This window comes from Zerene cesonia, chromosome 3 (assembly GCF_012273895.1).
Source record: "Zerene cesonia ecotype Mississippi chromosome 3, Zerene_cesonia_1.1, whole genome shotgun sequence".
Taxonomy (NCBI): domain Eukaryota; kingdom Metazoa; phylum Arthropoda; class Insecta; order Lepidoptera; family Pieridae; genus Zerene; species Zerene cesonia.
Window position 1 is genome coordinate 8504252 of NC_052104.1, and position 22214 is coordinate 8526465.

Sequence of the window (22214 nt, forward strand, 5' to 3'; positions counted from 1 at the left end):
TATATCTGCAATTTGATTGACATCAATTAATATAGAAAAATTTTCTAAATCGTGTATAATCTTCCCAACGTGATACTGACAGAATTGTACAAAGCAAAATTGCCATTAACAAAAAAATTGAATTGAGTTTCAAATGGTCTATCAGCGACCAGCAAGCGATGTAACCAGCCCTTGATAGTTTATATGGTGATAAGTTTCTATAATAAAAACCTAAGCCTGTAAATAGGTTCGGTAATCATGTTCGGTCATTTGGTTATTTTTAACAATTTTTTCTGACTAAGAAATATAATTCACAAGAGAACTTAAAAATGTATAACAGAAATAGACACGCTTTTCAAAAAGATTGAAGACTAGAAATGAGAATTGAGAATTAAGTTAATTTGGTAAGGGTGAAATAAGAATAAGAATAGAAATAAGTAATAAGAAAACATTTGGGAAGGATGAGGAAAAGGAAACGGGCCTCCCTGACAGGTAAGTTTATGTTAAAATATATTAAACGAAAGTAGTCTAACTAAATACCTCGTAACATTATGGAAGAAATCTCGTATCACTCTCACAACATTGGACAGAATCTTCACAGCTTTGGGTGTGGTTATCATCTCCGGAGGCGGCTGGAACACGAGGTGGTGGCTCACCTTCTGCAGGCTTCGGAAGTTATGCCGGCCCACGCCAACTTTGCCGAATATACGGTACTAGAAATAAAAGCACCGTGAAGTGCAAGCATCTGTTCCACAGTTAGGTATTTAAGTAAGAACAATATCGTCAGTAGGTTTTGGAACGAAGTTCCTCATCGCGCGTTGTGAAAGGAAGCTAGACGGAAAAAATCCTCACGAACAGTTGGAATGACACTTTGCTATAGTAAGCTATTTTAAGCTGTGCGGCGTGCGGATGTTTCTCTGTCTGTCTCTCTCACTCTCTCTCTCTCTCACTCTCTCTATCTTTCTCTTATAGAAACGAAAGGAACTTCGTTCCATCCGGGTGTCCCTTGATACACCTCAACTTTTTTTCAATTGTTTTGTATTATTTTTTTACTACGCTAGGAATTCTGAAGATTTAAGATCGTAATTTGTTTCGAATCGAAGCTCGATTTTTGTGACGAATTATCTAGAAAATAAAATTCTTACGTCTGTAACTTTATTATAAGGTGTATCGAAGGATATTGTAGAGAGGAAACACTTTGAAATTTTAATGAGATACTAAAAATTCACTAGCTAAATTATTCTCCCGTGAAAATGCCAAAAAGGCCTTTCTATAACCTTCTTATTTAGGATCCTAAAGGCGAGGGTTTAGGAATGTGATTACCAATGCATCCGTTATTTGAATGGGCTTCATGAAGATGATCCACACCACCACCTCGTTACACTCAGGAGATGTGAGTGAGCCCAAATATGTGTAGTAAGAGCGTTTGTCTAGAGTTAACAGCTTTCTGGAATCAAATTATTCATCACTGATGTTATAAATGAAAGAAAGGAAAAGTTTAATCCACCATATGCATATAGTGCACTTATTTTAAAAAATAAACAGAATGATAAAAAATAAGAATTGTAAATGTTAAAAGAAGTCAATACGGAAAAGAAATAAATAGGTAGTTTAAGGAATTTGATGCATTTGGCAGTGTTGTAGCTAAATAACATAAAGGCAACAGAAATAGCTTTTCCCGCGTTTTTTTTTCGTATCTATTACGTATTCTAGTATTATATACACTTTTAATACACTATTTAAATAAAACTTTTCTTGCTTCACTGGTGCTCAGATTGCATGCAAATAAAGGTAATTTATGCTATGTAAAATAAATACGTAGGGAAATTGGAGAAATTATATTTGTAAAAGGATTAACTGGATATCGTAAATAATCCTAACGAATTATCGTCTTAAGAGATTACGCAAAATGAAATTACTTTTTAAATTACCTAGGTATTACCAGGTAACTTTACCAAAAAAAACTTATTTCGCAAAAAGATTTATAATCTTGCTTTAAAAATGAAAGTATAATAAATAATTAATTATTCGTTTTACGTTACTTTTCATAACGTAAGATGGTTCGAGGTTGCCTGGCAGAGATCACTATTAAGCAATAAGGCCTCCTCTTGTACAAACGATGCCTTTTTATCTGTTTATTGTATTGCTTGTGTTGTGTTTTTCTAAGTTTGTGCAATAAAGCATTATAAATAAATAAATAAGGTAGATGTTTCAAATATGTTTCGTCTCAAGATATTCTATCTCTATAATATTCTATCTAAGAATCAAGCAAAGATTATGACAGAATATATTCAATGTACTACTTAAAGTGGTTTTATTAAAAACTTCCTCATTTACGTTTTATGAGGAAACCTGATGCCAACATACAGTCCTTTGAAAATTCCGACTCTTAACCACTACGTGGTCTTAACTACACTTTTTACAATACATTTAGATTATACGATGTTATTGATGAACTTTCCTGAATAATATTGTGAGTGCCCGTTTCGTTTTCGAAAATAAAATAATTTTTATTACTATTAACATTTGATCCATAAATCCTACTATATCCTATTATCCTACTAATATTATAAATGCGAAAGTTTGTAAGGATGTGTGTGTGTTGCTCTTTCACGCAAAAACTACTGAACCGATTACAATGAAATTTGGTATGTAGACAGCTAGACAACAGGAATAACATATAGGAAGTTTTTATCCAGATATTCCTATGGGACACGGACCTACGCGGGTGAAACCGCGGGGCGCAGCTAGTGTACTATATGTTTGAAAATTATGGCCTTTACCTAATAATTAATAAGTTCACCTGATATCTATCAGAACGCCACTGATCCTATCAGCTGTTCTCATCAACTGGGGGATGTATTGTATCAACTCTTCTGAAGGTTCTTCTTCTTCCACAGTTAAATCTGCTTTTACCTTAAATTTGTAAAACATATTATGTACCCCTTTTTAGCATGCATCAATCTATATTGATTTGTGTTGAAAACATGCATTTAAATATTGAATTGTACTTGCGTATGTTCGTAAATTCTAATAAGTATTGCACCAGATGCATTGAATTGATATTAGCGGCTATCCAGATTTCGTACTTTTGTAAATACTTACGTTACAAAACACAGAGATAATAGCTAGACCATCCCTCTTTTTGAGTGCTTCTGACACTTTCAAGTCTGAACGAACGTGGACGAAGTGTATTTCCATTGGAAATCTGTCACCGAACATTTTAAGATATTATTTTATGTATGTAAATATTGTTTCTTTGTTTAACAAAAACCTAAATTTACAAAATGAGACATAATTTAAATGGGATCACAAGGAAAACTGACTAACAAAATTAAAAACATCACATCGTTTAATCCAATCAAAACTTCTGAGGAAACAATCTCAAAAAATAGTCGAATTTCTTTTGCCAGTTTTGCCAATTGCCAGAGAGGAATTAAATTTAAATTTATACCTGAATTATCAAAATATTTTCTTTCTAATAATAATATGTTAATTATACACTTTTCTATAGAAAGGTTTTCTTGCCACGTTCTTAGAGACATTTTTTATCAAAGTGTAACATAGTGGCGAATTAAAATTTAAACACATCGATTAAAATAACTCCATACTTCACTCCGTTTATCGCGTGTTCCGAGAGCCAGTGGAAGTGGAACTGCTCCAATCTATACTGATGCTTGAGGGGACCGCCCCTGATGGTTGGATGCATGGAATTGTCGCCATCTGTGCTGAATTGGACTGGAAAATATGTTTGGTGCAATATCGTTTGAATTGTACTTGGAAGAAGGATTGCAAATGAGAAACTCTAGACTTGAGTTATGTGACTATTTATTGGTTATGTGTTACCGTTAAAACCACAAGATTTTCTTTACAACGCGTTTTCCCTTGTTAAAATTAGTTCTAAATAAATGAATTTGTTACTGGTTGTAACGAGGTAAATCTCGTTAAAAACTAACTGTCGGAGGGCGGATTTTAACTGCAGCATATACAATATAGGTATTATTACACTGGACTACGTTGTGCATATGATCAGGTGAGGTGATCTGTGATCCACCCAAATGAGACCTTTTTGTTAATGTTCTATAATTATATTAAATCCTGACGCTCTGTGGTCTATGGTCACCCATCAACTATTGCTATAGGAAGATTTTTAATTTGCCAGTAATTCTAATCTTTCACTTTTTAAAATATATTAATTAAATTGCATGTAAAAGCTTAATCCTTCGACTCTAATAAACTAAAAGTAAAACACAGCATAAATAAGTATTTAATAGGTGTCAAATGACATCTTTACATCAAACAACTTACTGGTATGACCATTATTGATCCCAGTCATCAAAACAGACTCATATCCCGTGAAGTTCAGTTCTCCGTATTTAATGAACTGCTTCTCGAAGTCGCGTATAACTTCGTTTGTCCGTATGTCTATCGGCGATTGTCTTTTCACACCCTTTTTGCAGAACGCACCGGGCCAAGAGCTCTCATCTGTAAGCATTAACCCCAAAGGGGTATCGATATATCACGAATATCCTAGAAGTAATTGCTTCTCGTGAGATTTTCTATCGGCTATATCAGTCTACATCTTGTAAGATTATAAGAAAATGTAGATATATCAGGAATAAGTGAACTACGTTAAAATTTCTATTGCAACATTTTTTAAAAGTCATGATTTATAAATTTTAAAATATTGTATGATAAAATACACTAGCAAATCTGGATTTCAATTTCTCGGTTAAGCTCAGATCCTATGCCTCTAATGAAATCGGAATTTGTATATTGTAATATCTGATTATCGATAATTCCATATACAAAACAGAAAATTATGAAATACTTTATCGATAACAATTAATATAAGATGAGCTTCAATGGAATTCCTAAATTTAATAGCCATAATTAAACACATACTTTCACAAATAACTCACCATCATAAGTCCACACAGGCCCATAAATAGAGACCGATCCAGCTAAATCTATAAGAAAACAAAACGGAAACATTTTCATCATTTAAAAGAAATACATTTTAGTTTTGATTCGTAAGAAATCGATTTAATGCAGTTGATATTAAGAATAATCATGATGGATGGGGATTCATACGTGGGTTTTTAATTAAAATTGATAAGACGGTGTCTTTTTCGCTTGCAAATTTGTACCAGCTAATAATATAAAGCTGAAGAGTTTGCTTGATGGAACGCATTAATCTCATCAACTATTGGACCGATTTCAAAAAGTTTCATTAATATCTGCTATATGCTATTCAAGTATCACGTTGTGCGAAGCCGGGACGAATCGCTAGTAAAATGCGATGTTTAAAATTGTACATCGTAACAATATCAGTACTCTAAAACAATCGCGAAAACAATGCGTAAAATAATTAGGTGTGTAGTATGACGTAATTGTCTTTACTGTATTGTCATTCCTTGTGAACACTTCTTGTTCCTGAAAATTGTAGCATAATTAACAGTTTGAATGTATAAAAGAATAACTGACTTTTAGAAATTAAAAACTTTTTAACGGATAAAATAATGGATAAAAGTTTTACGCGATTATTTAACGCGATTTATTAATTATATTATTAACCCGACGTTTCGAACACTTTACAGCGAGCGTGGTCACGGGTTAAAAAGTTTGTAATTTCTAAATGTATAATACTCGCGTTAAATCAAACACAAGAAAATACTATAATAACTGACTTATTATTAATGACTGACTGATAGCTATCTCAGGCTGAACGGGATGAAAATGAGGGAGAAGTTTCTATGAAAGAAGAAGACAGATTTTAGACAGATAATTTACAGAATTTTTAAAATCTGAGTGATGGAGGGTCCAGGTTTTGCTTTGGCAGAACCAATGGCTTTGTTCGCAAAACATAGTAGTCAGTACAGGGTTATAAAGAACGTATACGAGATAAAGACATATAAGCGACAGTGTCCAGAAATTTATTTTGTAGATAATATTTGTAAATTATCTACGAAGACTCTAGTATTTTCTTGTGTTTCATTTTACGCGTGTATTGGCATTATATAGCCTTTTAAAGGATTTCTCAAAAAATCTTTAGTTTATTCTTGGTTATTAGTAAGATACTGAGAATTTTAAATTTGAGGGCGCCAGTTTGTTAACTAACAACCTTATGTTAGGTTTGTAGAACGTGCCAAAGAATGGACATACATACAGTCATATTATGTACATACACACGTTCGATAAACATAACTCTCCTTCGCAGTCGTAAAATAGAGTAAAAAAGTAATCTACTTCATTTTCAGAGCTTCATTATTACAATTAATGTTTCTTATACATAACAGACACAGTATTCCACACTCATAGAAATAAGAATCTAATATAAATCTTCTCTGGCAATACAAGGTGTAATTATTTTAAAGCAAGTACTGACCTGAGCAGAAGATGGCAATAATTAAAAATTTTGCCATTGTCCTGACTCCGGTGAGACACAATAGCCGAATGAATCTTGGTTCCTTTCACAAGATGTTAACAATATTATAACATCTCGTATGTTTATTAAATAATAAATCGGATATGAATATCGTGGAATGTATTTTTGATTCTTAAATTTCATATTTATACAAACACATGTGTAATACTTTTGTAATCGGGTTTGTGACTTTGTAATGTAATATTAAATTGAATGCGAAATTTTATATTTTAACTAGCTGTTGCCCGCAGCTTTTTCAGCAAATTTTCATGTTAGAAATTGTCATCCTCTATTTTTTTTCCCCTTGGGGTACAATTTAAAAAAATCCTTTCTTAGCGGACGCCTACGTCATAATATCTATGGCCAATTTCGCCCAATACATGCAGTAGCATGCATGTGCGAGTTTAAATAATGAAAAGAAATTTCCATGATAGGACGATCTCAGTTGTTGTTATAGGAATAGCTCAATTAAACAATATTTTCTGAATCGAATGCTATATAATATTACAATCATTGTATTGAAAAACTATTCCTGGAATTTTAAATTATTTAAATATCTATTACATTGCTCCGTACCTCACATATCCGGTTATTTATAGGAGATAAGATAATACGGCAATCTGAACCCACAGGAAACACGAAATGGACCGGTTGTCTCACCTCAAGTTACATTGCACTCATATCTGCACTGATTGTAGGTTGTCAGTTGTTACAATGTCGTGAGATGTACGAGATTATTAGAAAATTTATTTGAATTATTATCCCTATGCATGAAGGAGGAGACTAGCTAGCATCCCAAGCAGGTTGCCTTTTTTATATAAAGCGTTTCTCTAGATTATATGTCTAGTTTTAAATATCAATCAATCAAAAATCAATCAAAAACTCTTTATTGTGCACCTTTACAAGAAGAGTAAAAACAGGATATAAATAACAACATAATAATAACATGAAGAGCACAACAGGCGGTCTTATCGCTTAAGCAGCGATCTAAATTATATGACTAATTATTAATATATTGCATTCTTTATTTGAAAGAACTAGATACATTCATCGACAACAAATGTCCGTATCAAAAGTAGGTACACCCTAGGTGGATCTTCAGATTCCGTGATTCTATTAACCCAGATGGGTTGAATTTGTATACCTAATACCTACATAGTAATTGGTAGAGGTAATGTATTGATAGTGAATATAGCTAGGGATTACTCGTCTATATTGGGTATTTTTAACGCAACGCTACCAACTCCATATATCTGAAGTCACTACCAGTCACGTGTAATGATAGTAGATAATAAATTAATACTACTTTCTTACTACATACTATAGCAAATAGTACCTAAGTTACTATTACATATCATTTACTGCCTTTTTAGCTTCGTTGGCACGAACTTCAAATAGAGGAGGGAGTAGCGCTTATAGTAATTGAATAAAAAAAATGTTTTTCCGGGACGTAAGTTTCTATGCTAATGCTATCATAACATTCATTCCCATAATCAAAAGCATATGGAATAAGTTTTAAGTTTCTAGTAATTAACATCTATTTAACACATAACATTTTATTAATTCATGTTTAGTTGCCTTTCTTATCAAACTCTTTCTCTCTTTCTCTGAACTGTATCAAATGAAATTGGTACATTTGTTCAGCAGTGATTGATTAACTCACAGATATAAGATAGATAGACTATAGCTATCTTCAATTCTTTAATACTTGTATGTAATGTTGTTGATATAGGTTTTAATTGTGTACAATCGTAGAATTTGTGTTAAATGTCGTAAGTTCTTCGGTATTACAGTATGAAGGGCGATAAACCAAATAATGGCTTTTTCAACTTATATTGCCTTTGCTCGTAAATTAAGGAGCGATAAAATTATAAAGCGAAATACATTTCTTATCAGAGATAGATTCTTTACGTGTGCTGTTATATTTACGAGACTATTTGGGTTAAAGATACTAGATGATTTAATGGACACTTTGATGTCAAATAATGTCTCCGATGCGAAGATATTTGAACTACGTTTATTAATATTTCGCATTCATATGGCAGATAACAATTATTAGCATGTTTTAAATCAATTTTTGCACTCAGGTGACGGTGTGTACACTTACATATGACTTACTAGCTGCGCCCCGCGGTTTTACCCGCGTAAGTCTATATCCCGTAGGAATATCGAGATAATAAGTTGCCGATGTGTTCTGTCAGTTGTCTAGCTATCGTACCAAATTTCATTGCAATCGGTTCCGTAGTTTTTGCGTGAAAGAGTAACAAACATCCATACATACATACATCCATCCATAATTACAAATTTTCGTGTGTATAATATTAGTAGGATATATGTTTTTTTTCACGTACTGCCATTAATTTTGATCACGTATGTTCTTTTAATAATGATGATATTAACTAAATGCATGTGTTGTAATATTTTGCAAATAAGCTCTTGCATAAAACTGGTTTTATGTATTCGGATGTCTGTTCTCTCTATTATCGGAATACAATACAACATTAGTTATTTTTCAGGTTGTTTGTTCCTCGAAACGATCTAACAGCTATGCGACTAGATTATCTAGCTTTTACCACAGATAACATAATACTTTACTAGATTTTCTTACACCACTCGTGGCTCGCTAGAATCCAGTCGAAAAGCGCCCTGTCTGTGCCGCCGCGGTCTACCACTTCTACCATAAGGCACCAAAACATATAAAGGTTCGCTTCCGTAGTTTTAACAGTATTAAGTAGAATATATAAACAAACACTGTTAAACAATTTTCATTTATTATCGAGCTTAATTGAGCAAAGCAAATTTAATAATGTAAAAAGGATAATTCATTCATATGTTTAAATTTACTTTGAAAGATATTCATTAACATATTTTTATTTTTATAATGACCTATATTTACGGCAATTTAGAGAATAGCAAGCTTTATTAAGTTTAAAGAAAGACTCACCTTCTAAAACGTATACTAAACTTCGCAACGCATTAAATGAATATTTTTGATAATATTCTGGTGTTATATTACATCATCTATACTATAACAATAGGACGGACGCAGGTGTGGACAGACAATAAAAGACGAAACATCATTATAAGTATATATTTATAATCCAACAAAATCATATAAAAATAAAAGAACACAAAAACACAACCACTAAAAACTCAACATAAATGAGTAAAATTTATCATTCCGTACTGTACGAGCAATGTATAGAATGAAAGTGAATATTAAAGGTTTCAGTAACTACTAAAACTATCAATATAAGCAAAAGATTATGATAAATCATTGTTGCTTATTAACTACCAAAAAAACGAAATCTATACAAGCTAATATTATAAATGCATTAATACAACAAAAATTGTACATATTCTAATATTTCACGAAAATAAAGTTTGAAGGGAATAAATAAAGAATAAAATGACTCGACAAATGATACAACGAAGTCTTTTTATAAAATTTTCTATACATTGCAGGTAAAATACACGTATTATAGTGACCATTTCACAGCCCTTATTTGTAAATCTAATTCAATAATTTACTTTCTCCTTTACATCTATCACTTATAAATATCAACAAACGTATAAATACAATGAACTTTAAAAATATATTTACAATAAAGTATGTCATACAGGTTATAATAATGAAATATATATTATGAGAAAAATGTTCAAGGTTAGCAAATATATTATAATAGAATTAGGCTTATGATTGGTTTAGCTTAAAGATACTGATATTTTGTCGTTAAAAGCTCATATTAAAAATAGCAATAATTAATTTGGTCTAATTGTAAAATTGTAAAAACTGATTCATTGAAATCAGTCGAAAAACTGTGATGTGTAACATACTTTTTACAATTTCATGCATTATTTTTTTGTATGTAAACCGTTTAATTTTATAATGGCCATTCGATATCATGGGTTTATTTAGACACTACACTGGAATTAGAACCCCGCGAGGTTCCATTGACTCATAACGTGAAAGTTGTTTGGGAAACGGCAATTCTAGGCATAATATATACCTCCGATGTATTTATTATACTTAGTCTAAAGAAAAATAACACATAATATTACAAGATAATGTTGCGGATCACAATATTTCTACGGTTCACAATTTTTTCATTATAATTTATAATCTAACAGATTTTACAATATTACGGCGGCATTATAATTATCATAATATCATAAACCGTCCTAACTTATGATGCATAAAATTTTCTATAATTTAAATCTAATTCCTTTCTTTATTGAGCATATTGGTTAAAAAATTAATTAAATAAACACATTCCGCTGCTTGAGGTTAATTATGAGTCCAATAAGTTAAGCCAGTTTCTTTTAATATTTGAGTTATAATAAAATTTATTATTCCAATAATATGTAGCATTACAAAACATCTAAACATCCCCACATTCATAATTAATCCTATGCGTTAAATAAATAAATAATTAAAATATATTGAATTGATACATTATTTTATTATATCTTATCGGTATTTAAATATAGATTTTTAACGATATAGCTTTATTATTTAAAAGTTTTATCTATAAAGCGGTTAATGATTTAACGATAAACCGAGTCATGGATATTATAAGAGTGCAAATTAATTGTAATTGATATGAAAATATAAACAAACGATATAAAAGATAAATAATAATAAAAAACAAGTGACTAATACTAGAAACTAGTCAATCAATAATCTTTTCTAATTGGTATCTGATAAGAAAATTCAGATGAAATTTTTGTATCTGTATAAGTATTTACCTATATATAAATATGTATATATGTAACAGATAAATTTTGTTTGTTTGTAGCGATAAAGCTTTGAAGTTAAACATAACAGAAGTACAATATACTTGATAAGCAATGGCAACACAATACAATGCTAGTTAAATAAATGATAAAAAAAAATGTTTTAAAAAGCAATAATAATTGAGTGAATCAAATATTCCATTCTTAAGTCTTAGTTTTTCAATTGTCAGTAGGCATGTTAAACCTTATTAAATCTTATCATCTGTCTGTCTTTTCTAAGGTCTCATACTATCTTGCTACCAATATTCAGTCAAATCTGTTTAATGTTTTATGTGTGATGAAGCATACAGACAAGCAGTTAATTTCGCATTTATAATATTTAAAAGGATTAAATATATCTCCAATAATATTAAACTAATCTATACAACATAACTGCGTCCATATAATTTTATTTAGCACATACATCCTTATACATATATCATTATTTATTACACTAATTTGCATTGATAAAAATTATCGTTCAACTTAATTTTTTTTTATGTAACGATAAATTGAAATGCTTTCTTAGTAGCGAGCCAAGCATATTTTTTAAGTTTTTAATAGTATTAAATGCAAAATATTTGAATAATAAATAGAAAAATATTAAATAAATTCTTAAGATTTCTAGAATCTAGTTAAATATATATACATATAAACATACGTCCATCGTAGACTTTGACCTATTAAACTTCTGAAGATGCAGCACTGTGATTCAAACAGCTTCTTCAAAGGCAAGGTCACATCTTAAGAACTCTAAAAGCATTGCCAACTCTCTTGTATAATGCTCATATTTTATACTAAGTTTAATTTGAAATTATTTATTAATCAGCTGAATATCACAAGGCCTATACATTATTAGAACTGAGTACAATATTTGTAATTTCAAGATAACGATTTAAATAGCGATGTAATTTTTAATTTAACAATAAATATTTTATAATAAATTTATATTTTGCTATATTTTAAATTGAATATAGTATTGATCTTATGTAAAGGTATTTTAAAAACATTTAACATTTCATATCATCTTAATAAACCAGTTGTTATTTTAAGATATGTTTTTATGTATTAAACTTTAGAGATATTTTTCTTAACAATATCCAACTAAATGGAAATTTTTACAGCATGCTTTGTTTACTTTAGAAAAACATACAACAGACAAGACAGTTATATAGATAAATATATTTGCTTTGAGATTTTACAGAACTTGACCCATTTTTTAGTAATTTAGTCGATAAAAATATTAATTACGAAGATTTGTGATTAAAATTTCTAAACCATGATTTACTATAATTGATATGTGTCTAAAACATTAAAGTAATAATATGAAATGTTTAAATTACTTACTCCACATTATTTCTTAGAAAACATTCCAGGCCCTTATTCAAACATATTTGAAATATATTACGCGTATATAACGCTTTCCGATTAGAGAAGAGCTTAAGAGATCTTAAGTCAATGAATATACCATACAGAAAGTCGTTTGTGAATAAAGGCCTAAGCACACAAAATTTGATTTTTTATATATCTTACCATCAAGCCATTGATGAATAAGATTTCTATCTTCATGAGTATTGTACCCAGACTAGGACATCTGTTTCGTTTTCCATTCTTCCAAAATTACAGCACCATCTTACAATCTTTGATTCTATCCCCCAAGAACTTCTTCTTAATATTGACCATAACACAAACTCCCTTGCTCATGATACCAGATAAACTGGAGGAGAGGTTAAGTAGGGAAGCGAGAATAGCAAACAATCCAGGGAGGGCAACGTTAGCACAAGAGGCTACGCTACGATAGACCTCTCGGTCAGCTACTTGCAAGCTTCGGTAGTTGTCTATGCGACCAACGTCTACTCGGCTTATTTGTTTATACTGGAATAAAATTGGTCACTTAGTATTCCAATTGGTGGAAAAAGGAAATACACAATAAATGGGCGGGAAAATGACTTTCAATCACAAAAAAAAATCATATATATAGAGGCGCGTAATACTTGGTTTTTATGTTTAATTCCTTAAAGTAGTAAAAACATGTTGGTAACCATTAAATTTTGGACATCTGTCGGTATCACAATGGAAAATTTAGCAATACAAGACTACGAAATTGATTTAAATCGCAATAGGTTTTGCTGTGTAGTAATTAAATTGCGTCTGAAGCGTTACTAATTTCTATATATGTTAATATTCGAGAAGCTAGCATGTAAAAACAAAGACAAAAAGTGTAAGATAATAATAATAACGCTGGATTCGGTTGTTTATTTAAAAAAATATTACAAATATTTTGCCGTTGGCTTTAATCATGTAGGTATCTAGTATGTACTTTCTTACCTGTGTATCAGAAATAGTGAGCGGTTTGTCCATCACAATCCATGTAACGACCTCCTGGCACATGGGTGTGGTCAGCGAGCCGTGGTACGTATAAAACGACTGCGGCTCCGGGCTGAACAAGCGACTGTGGGAAATTTATATTTTAACTGTCTTTTTCTCATTACATATATGTTTTATCTATCTCTTTTTCACGTTATTTAGAATATACTATTTCCCGAACCTATGATAATTATTAATTAATTGATGAAGATGTTGATGATAACGATTATAAAGATGATGAATTTAAAGACTATACTATTAAAGAACTAATTTATCAACACTTACGTGAGATCAATGACAGCCGTATTGGGATATTCAGCATGTCTTTCAACCAACTTTGTGAAGAATCGTTCGATTTCTCCCAAAGCGAACTCACTCGCACCACCAGTGCTCACCTTAGATAACATTTTTCTCTGGTTAATGATAATTTTAGTGCAGTAGTTAAATTTGGAAGATCTTGGGTACAAAAATAATGTCACAATTGCAGGACTGGCATATAACTTAAGTCTTTATTCAAAAGAATATCTGATTATACTATTATAGATTATGAACAAAAATGGCCTTCCAAAAGAATAGAACAATTGATCTCTAGATTTATGAAAATCAAAATAGAAATTATTTAATAATAAGTGCATATGTGTTACGCTAGTAGTATTTATTTGTTTGTGTTGTGTGTGTGTTTAAATATATCAATTGCCTGCCTTGCCTCTTACCTGACACATAATAGCAAGAACCGCCAGACCGTCGGGTCTCTTGAGAGCCTCGTCCACAGTCAGACCGGTCTTCACGTGAACCATGTGGATTTCCAATGGATATCTAGATTCAAGCAATAATTTTCATTTCCATTTGTTCAAAAATATGAATATTTAAATGAGATTCTGTCAATTATTCCACTTAAGGTACTCACTTCATGCCGTCTATTGCGTGTTCTGAGAGCCAGTGCAAGTGGAACTGTAGGAAGCTGTAATTGCCCCGAAGCGGACCTCCAGATACAAACGGTGCTGGTTCATCTTCCACCAGCAACCATTTCACTGAAACAGTACTTTATTGAGAATCCTATTTTTCCTAAATAAACAAATAAGCGCACCTCTAAAAGATAGGATATTTTAGTTATCAAATGTTTAATGTTGAGGTCAAAAGGTGACTTAAAAGATTATCAAAGACAAATGTTTGAGTTAGAAAATGAGCTTTTTCTTACGAGACTTTTGTGTCTTAAAGTAAAAAATTATACATGTCTTTTTTGAACTGATAAATAAACACCGTCAGACATATTAAACGAAGAGGACTATTTATTCTGGGAACTTACACGTATGTCCATTATTCAATGCAGTCACATTAGCGCTGCCATAGCCTCTGAAGGCTAGAGGACCTCGTATATGAAGACCCAACCGGTCGACCAGTGCACTCCTTGTCATGATGTTGATGGGAGATTGCCGTTGGCCCTCGTTGCATTGTCCTGGCCAGCGGGTTTCGTCTGTATTGGTGAAGAAGGGTTTTAGACGTGACGTCACATAATGTAATTAATAATATCCTGTACACAATGACATCAACTTAGGAGAACGGGGTTTGCATTGTTTGTTACGAATTAAGGAATAGTCATACAATAACTGTAGTTGAAAAAGCTATCTCGAATGTTAATTAATATTTGAAAAAAGAGTTATCCTTGGAATATTGCTTAAGAACCAAAACAAAATATCGGTGTCTAACCCCGACTTATCGATTTTAAAGTCCGCGGCTCTCACCACTGAGCCATCACTGCTTATTCCCTGACGTAACGTTACAGAAAGCAACAGTTTAAAATAATTTTATATGTGTGAAATTCATCAAAGGATTTCTTATGCAGTTACCTATTGTATGTATAATGTGGCAGTAGTGTCTTTAAAGAAGTATTATAAATATACGATTAGTGCATAATATTTGTATACGACGAGAACAGGAAGGAGTGGGGCAATTCAAATCTAAATTGTATGTTGACACGGTGACCTATATTTTGAGTGCGCAGGTTTAATTGGATTTGCCTCTCATTTCTGTAGCTTGAAACGGAGTGTTAACTTCTATGTATTAAATATATACCTATAATATAAACGTATAAAATTAAAACATTAATTTATATGGGGGTTTTAATATCATAGTGATTCAAGAGGAAAGTTTATAGGTCATCTATTAAGCTACTCCGAAATTAACGCGTGCGTGCGTGTGAAGCCGCGGGCAAAAGCTAATTGTGAAATAAAATGATAATAAACAAATGACCTCATAGCGCGAAAACTATCTCTTACATAAATGGATTGTTTTTTTACATCGTAGCCTGCCCATTTTTTCTGGTTATTCCACCTTTTTGTATTGATTTGACAAGGAGATTCTTTGTTTAGATAAAATAGCTATATAAATATTGTTATCAAAAAAGAAAAATAAATTTAAAAGTTTCAAGAAAGAAATCCTTCTCTTAGGTAGCTTCTTTATTTTTAGCTACACGAGTTTAATAATTCATTTGTATTTCTCTCACACTGTTTGATTAAATGTTAAAATGAGGAGGTTATCAATTTGACTGTATTTTGAATATTTTTTTATGTTTGTTAGCTCATAACTTTATGCAGGGTAAACCAATTTTTATGATAATTTTCTTTATTTGATAGCTGGTGCCTGGCATGTTGTTTTACTTAAACATGATCTAGTTCTATGTTCTATGAAAAATAATTATTTATGTATGTAAATAATTTCAAAACATCTACAAATATACTTACAATCGTAGGACCAATCTTCGCCGTACGTCGTACCTGAGGAGGAAGCATAAATATTAATTTTATAAAACTAGAGGAATGGAAAAAGTTTCATGTCATAGTTACATAGTTATTAAAAATACAATAATAAGCAAATCATTTTTACTTATTAGCCTAGTACTTTGTAGATAAATTTGAATTCATGTATATTTTTTAATTTAAGATTTCTGTTATTAATTAGTATAACCTATACATAAATTTTTCTTAAATTTTTCAACAGTTGTCTTTTTCTCAAGAAATATTTGTCTAGTTTATTGAATGGTTACGCACTTTCCTTTTAATTAAAACTTGTTATTTTTAACACAAAATCTATAAAGCTGTAATAGTATAGTTCTCTTTTATCAGGTTGTAATCAAGTTGAAACAATAAATATATAAGTAGAATTATTTACGACCGCAAAACTGACAGTATTACGATTTAATTCCTATAACTTATATAATCTTATTTCCATTTTAAAATTATCCTCAGTATCAAATCTGCCCATATGCTTCTTAAAACATATCGATCGATATCACCTCCAGCATCACAACAGAATTCTGAAGCCGACCTTATTTAGCCTTTGTTCTCAGCAAAACAAAAGCTGTCCGAAGAAAGCCCACGTAATTTATTCATAAGCCCGGCTTCCTTCAAGGAATGAATGCGAAACCTTGTTTCGGAAGCCGTATCTCGTATATTAATTTTTAAAACATATCTGAATATCTAGGTATACGATTTTTCACCTTCCCATTTAATATGGGAAAGATGTTATATTTTTTCCTTAGAATAAATAAATTTCAGTTTCCTTAGAATAAATAAACAATTTAGCACTTAGCGCTAAAATATATTTTATGTATACTTGTTTATTTGACTAAGAATGAATCGTAAACCTATAAAGGAACTAATATTATTAATACGAAAGTTTTTAAGGATGTGTATGCGTTTGTTGCTCTTTCACGCAAAAACTACTAAACCGATTGCAATAAAATTTGGTACGTAGACAGCTGGACAACTGGAATAACATATAGACAAATTTTTATCCCGATATTCTTTCGGGATACGGACTTACGCGGGTGAAACCGCGGGACGCAGCTAGTTAGTCATACAAGATTATCACGTCTGTATCTACCTATAGCATTGCATTCTTTTCCTACAATCATTGTATATCAATAAATTTATGCATTATAATTATGGATTGGAAAAAAAATATTTATATTAGATTAAATATTTGATAAAAAAACTATTTTATCATGTACGAGGCAATCTTATTTGTTTATTAAATAAAATGAACTAGTGAAATTTCGTTGATTTTGTTGTATGTCCGTAGAGTGTTTGGAAATTAAAAGTATATAATTGACCTTCTTTTAAACGACTTCAAACAAAGAGCGAGGTTCTCAATTGAACTGTTTTTTGTGTTTGTCCGTTTATAGCTTTTTACTGGCTGATCTATTTATATGATTCTTTTTTTCTTTGAAGGATTGTGCCTCCCGTGTGGTCTCTAAATTAAGTCTAGTTCTGACATTATGAAGAGGGTTCAGTTTTTTGTTAAACAATTATTGTAAAAGTCATTATTGATTTTCCGTACTCTATTTAACCTTTGATTACTAATAAGGTATCTCTTTTCTTTTGTTAATTATAACAATTATCTACAGATAGTAAACTTTAATGTTATTGTGTGATCAAATATAAGATATGGAATTTTTCAGCAGTTCCGACTCTTTGTCACATACCTTTGTTTAAAGAATAAATATTTGTTACTAGGCTGGACAGATGACAGGTGTTAACAATAATATTTACACGGAAAAATAAGTGAACGTATTACAATGTTTTAATTATATCTCTAATATTATAATTGTTTAAAAGGCAATTAAATTGAGAAATATTCAGTAGACCTATCTAATATTAGTTTTTTATTCATACTATACTAGCTGCGCCCCGCAGTTTCACACACTGTACCATGTACCATGCTAACACTGTACCATGCTAGTATTTCATTCCGATATTCTGTGGGGTTGTGGTACCTTCCCCGGTCCGAGCTCGCCTAATACGTGAGAATTTTTGTTACTCTTTCACGCAAATCAAATGAACAGATTTTTATGTGATTTTGTACAGAGATATATAATAGTTTTTGTAGTGACTATCTTGTGTTCGGGTATCTCTCGAGTAAAGCCGCACGATTCAATTGGTATTCAATAAAAAGGTGAAATTTATTTAGACTACAATTGATTTGTTATAGTTTCTTATAAGCATTTTAATGTTGCACGGTTTTAATGAAAATTGCCTACAACGAATTCCTTCTGGTAATAAAGTTATATTAAATTAAACTTTACTTATAAATGGAACATTTTCAAATAATTATAAAGCAATATGATAAATAATGACCGCCTCCTTGGTACAGTGGTTAACGCAAAAGCGTAGAACCGAGGAGTCCTGGGTTCAAGTCCCATTGGGGACGCACAAAAAAAATGTTTCGGTCTGGCAGGACACAGAAGGCTGACCTACTTGTCCCGAAGTAAATCGACCAGTGAAATAGATGTACATCATCTGCCCCATAGTGGGGTCACTAGGGGACACGGGACTTCACTTAATATAGTAAATGAACAAAAACAGAACTAAAAATTATATTTTTTTTGTAATCATTTTAGGGTTGCCAACAAAAAAAAAAAAACTATGAAAGCCTATCCTCATTCTTAGATAACTTTCTTTTAAAAATGATTAATTTAAGATTACAACAAGCTATTAAATTTCTTAATTTAAATTTAATAGCACTATAAATGACTCCCTTAATCCAGCCCCATTGTTGTATCCTAGGTATATATAGTCTACTAGGTAAGCTATTTAATTTATATCATTCAGCATATACATTCAAATTAACGCAATGGTCAGATCATCACTATCATCATAAATCATCACACTTCGTAGGACTAGTACAGATCAAGTCGAGCGAAGTCAGAGAAAGTGTCTAGTCTAAATAGATAGGCTGATTTAATTTATCTAATGATAATCATCGCATATTGAATGCAACACTGAACCTGACCGTTATCAATGTCAGACCTTAACTTTCATATCAATTATCAAAATGATAGGCTTTATGCCAAGGTCATTGGGTTCACTATCAAATGAGCCAATTTCTTGTTTTGCTTTCATGTGCAATGTAATGTTATTAAAAAAAATCATAAAATAACAATTAGGGGGATGTATTTGTTTTTAGACATGAAATTAAAAAGAAACTGCAAAGAAAGTTTATATAAGAATATTTAATTATAAATAATACCTTATTATTGTCACTTTTCTAAACTTCTTTACTTATTGGAAGAATTTTAATGTACTATTAAGTCTTAATAACATTAATACTTAAATCAATATTAAGTATATTAGTATACATCTAGTTGTATTGTATCTTTAAGTCATATATCTTTTATTTCTAAAACAATTGATTTATTATATGAAGAAATAAAAAGCTAGAGAAATTAATGGTTTGTTAATATCATGGTCATATTATTACGTTTTAACTACAATTATCTTTTTGCTTCAAAAATCCTCGCAGATTGCACATCAAGGTACCTACACTTATTCAATAAAATATTCTATATGTAAGGAAATATAAACCTGTCTTATACATGCAGCTTATATTTATTTACTTCCCATGCATTTAGGTGATCTTTAAAAACGGTTTATTTATTAAGAACGAAAAATATCTGCACTTATATAAATTGGCGTCGATATTATTTAAAATATGTAAGTATTTAAACTTTTGAAAGTTGGTTTAAAAATGATAACGATAACATTAAATTTAAACAGTACTATAAAAAGTACAATGACTTTCTCAATATTTTATCACTTAATCATATCATTCATTTAATCAAATTAACATTTCCTGTGCAAAAAAAAAACTCACCAACGACACAGATGAACAGAATCACAAACGCCGACCACATATTAAATCTCAATTAGTCCTTTATTTCAAACGACAACCACCTTTCCCGCCAAAATTCGCACAACAACTACCGTTAAACGCGTGTCCAATATGTCTATATATACATATATATTAATATATATATCTTCGAGATCACACGTCAGTCTGTGCTGCACTGGCGAATACTCTACAATAGCGTGACACACGGACCGACAGTTCGATAAGCAAGGTTCAGAGATATAGGAGTTTGCTTGGTGTTATAAATATTGTTTATAACGGTCATTGATATTATTTATTAAATTATAATTGTAATAGTGATATATAGATATGGTCGCAGACAATGAACTTCATTTTGTGGCTTTCTTGCAACAGCTCGAGCCCCATTGGTCCAATTTTATCTTCGGTAATCTTATTAAATACTTCTTAAGTAATAAATCTTTAAGGATGCCTGAATACAATTAAACAATTAAAAATAATATTTTATTTAAAGAATGATATCCCAAGTCGATATCGGACCGAAAATTTATCTATCGATTTTTTTATGTTGGACTCGAGCATTTTTCGGAACGAATTAGGCCAGCATGCACCGGGGAAGTAACATACCCCCGACGAAAACCGGTGTAAAATACCATGTTACTGTGTTTCATACGATAAGTTGGGGAACCGGAGGCCCTTTCCCTCTATTCTCCACCCTTCCCAGACCATTCCTATTTTCCAGTCGTCTATCGTTTCCTTATTCCTTAAGAGTGGGCAGCGCATACGCAGAAGCACTATCTATGCAAAGGTTCGTGGGCGGTGGTGATCGCTTACCATCAGGCGAACCACCAGCTCAGTTTGTTATGAATGAAAGAAAAATGACAAATTGAGTTATTTTATCTCTTCCAACAGTAAATCGTCCTATAGGGCTCAGTACAAGATCTATATGAATCAATTAAAAACCTCAATTAAATAGGTAATAAACATAATTGTTGGATACCTGCTGGATTCAATCAGAGAAACTCTCAACGGAAATGAAAATTACTTTATATCATCGATTTATCTATTGATGAAATGACAAATATAAATTCACTATAACTACTTAATTAAAGATCTTGATTTCGCAAAAAATTTAAGATGTTTATCTAATTGTTTTAAAGATTATATAACTTAATAATAAAGTTAATGATAAGATAATAATTAAAAGAAATAAATAAAAAAAGGCTAGAAATTTAGAAAACAGTAAATATTACAGTTATACTACAAATGAATTAAAAATCCGTACAGATCCGAGTTTCATCCTATCGTCGATTAAATATAACAATAATAGCTTTTAATCAGTTTCAGGCTTAAGTTTAATAACTGAATATAAAAGCTGTAAACGAAGTTATAATTTATAAGATGATTCTATAGAAAAACTTTCAAAATTTCACTCAAGAATGATAACAAATAACAAAAATGATAATAAATTTCTTATCTGACCATCATTGGATTGCAGAATGATAGAGCGATCTGATTGGATAGTTCTATATCGAGTTAAAACTTCGTACACGTGTAAAGTATCAAGTTATTTCAGCATTTCATCCTTCCTTGTGTATTAAGATTTTATTTATTTATATAGCTTTATTTAGAGATCGACGAAACTTGAAGTTAAAGCTGTATGTTTAATTGCTAGGGAATTAGAAATATATAAGACTAGCGCCCCGCGGTTTCGCGCGCGTAAGTCCGTATTCCGTAGGAATATCGGGATAAAAAGTTGCCTATATGTTATTCCAGTTATCCAGCTGTCTACGTACCAAATTTCATTGCAATCGGTTGAGCAGTTTTTGCGTGAATGAGCAACAAACGCACACACATCCTTACAAACTTTCGCATTTATAATATTAGTAGGATGAAAAGGGTAAATGAATGAAACTGAAGAATTCTAAAACTAATCTTAGGATTCAGTAGATTGATTGCTAAAATTCTTTCACATTGAGATATGTACGTGATCCTTGAGTGCTTGTCTTTTTATTTACCA

General features: G+C 31.1%; 2 protein-coding genes across 2 annotated transcripts in view; both read right to left on the reverse strand.

The window, feature by feature from the left end:
- The window catches only part of LOC119837384 (putative carbonic anhydrase 5), a 7095-nt gene extending 2610 nt beyond the window's left edge, over positions 1 to 4485 (reverse strand). The window contains exons 1-6 of the mRNA XM_038362953.1: positions 4288 to 4485; positions 3591 to 3717; positions 3085 to 3187; positions 2783 to 2895; positions 1303 to 1426; positions 520 to 692 (exon numbers count right to left, since the gene is read on the reverse strand). Of these exons, the coding sequence (XP_038218881.1) occupies positions 520 to 692; positions 1303 to 1426; positions 2783 to 2895; positions 3085 to 3187; positions 3591 to 3717; positions 4288 to 4474 (827 nt within the window). The 5' untranslated portion in view covers positions 4475 to 4485. The remainder of the gene's footprint in view (positions 1 to 519; positions 693 to 1302; positions 1427 to 2782; positions 2896 to 3084; positions 3188 to 3590; positions 3718 to 4287) is intronic.
- A 7238-nt stretch (positions 4486 to 11723) lies between these two features.
- LOC119837365 (carbonic anhydrase 2-like) lies at positions 11724 to 20342 on the reverse strand. Its single transcript, XM_038362932.1, has 8 exons — positions 20201 to 20342; positions 16291 to 16323; positions 14856 to 15023; positions 14457 to 14580; positions 14263 to 14365; positions 13835 to 13944; positions 13511 to 13634; positions 11724 to 13057 (listed from the first exon to the last, which is right to left on the reverse strand). The coding sequence occupies exons 1-8, from the start codon at positions 20238 to 20240 to the stop codon at positions 12803 to 12805; spliced, it is 957 nt and encodes a 318-aa protein (XP_038218860.1). The 5' UTR covers positions 20241 to 20342; the 3' UTR covers positions 11724 to 12802.
- Between the last annotated feature and the right edge of the window lie 1872 nt (positions 20343 to 22214).

What these genes read in the sequence shown, in the direction of transcription:
- LOC119837365 (XM_038362932.1), bottom strand. Translation starts at nt 20,240, where the DNA reads ATGTGGTCGGCGTTTGTGATTCTGTTCATCTGTGTCGTTG. An exon ending in CGAAGATTGGTCCTACGATT is followed by an intron (nt 15,024 to 16,290) that starts GTAAGTATATTT and finishes TCACCAATACAG; the next exon opens with ACGAAACCCGCTGGCCAGGA. An exon ending in ACGGCTGTCATTGATCTCAC is followed by an intron (nt 13,635 to 13,834) that starts GTAAGTGTTGAT and finishes AATTTCCCACAG; the next exon opens with TCGCTTGTTCAGCCCGGAGC.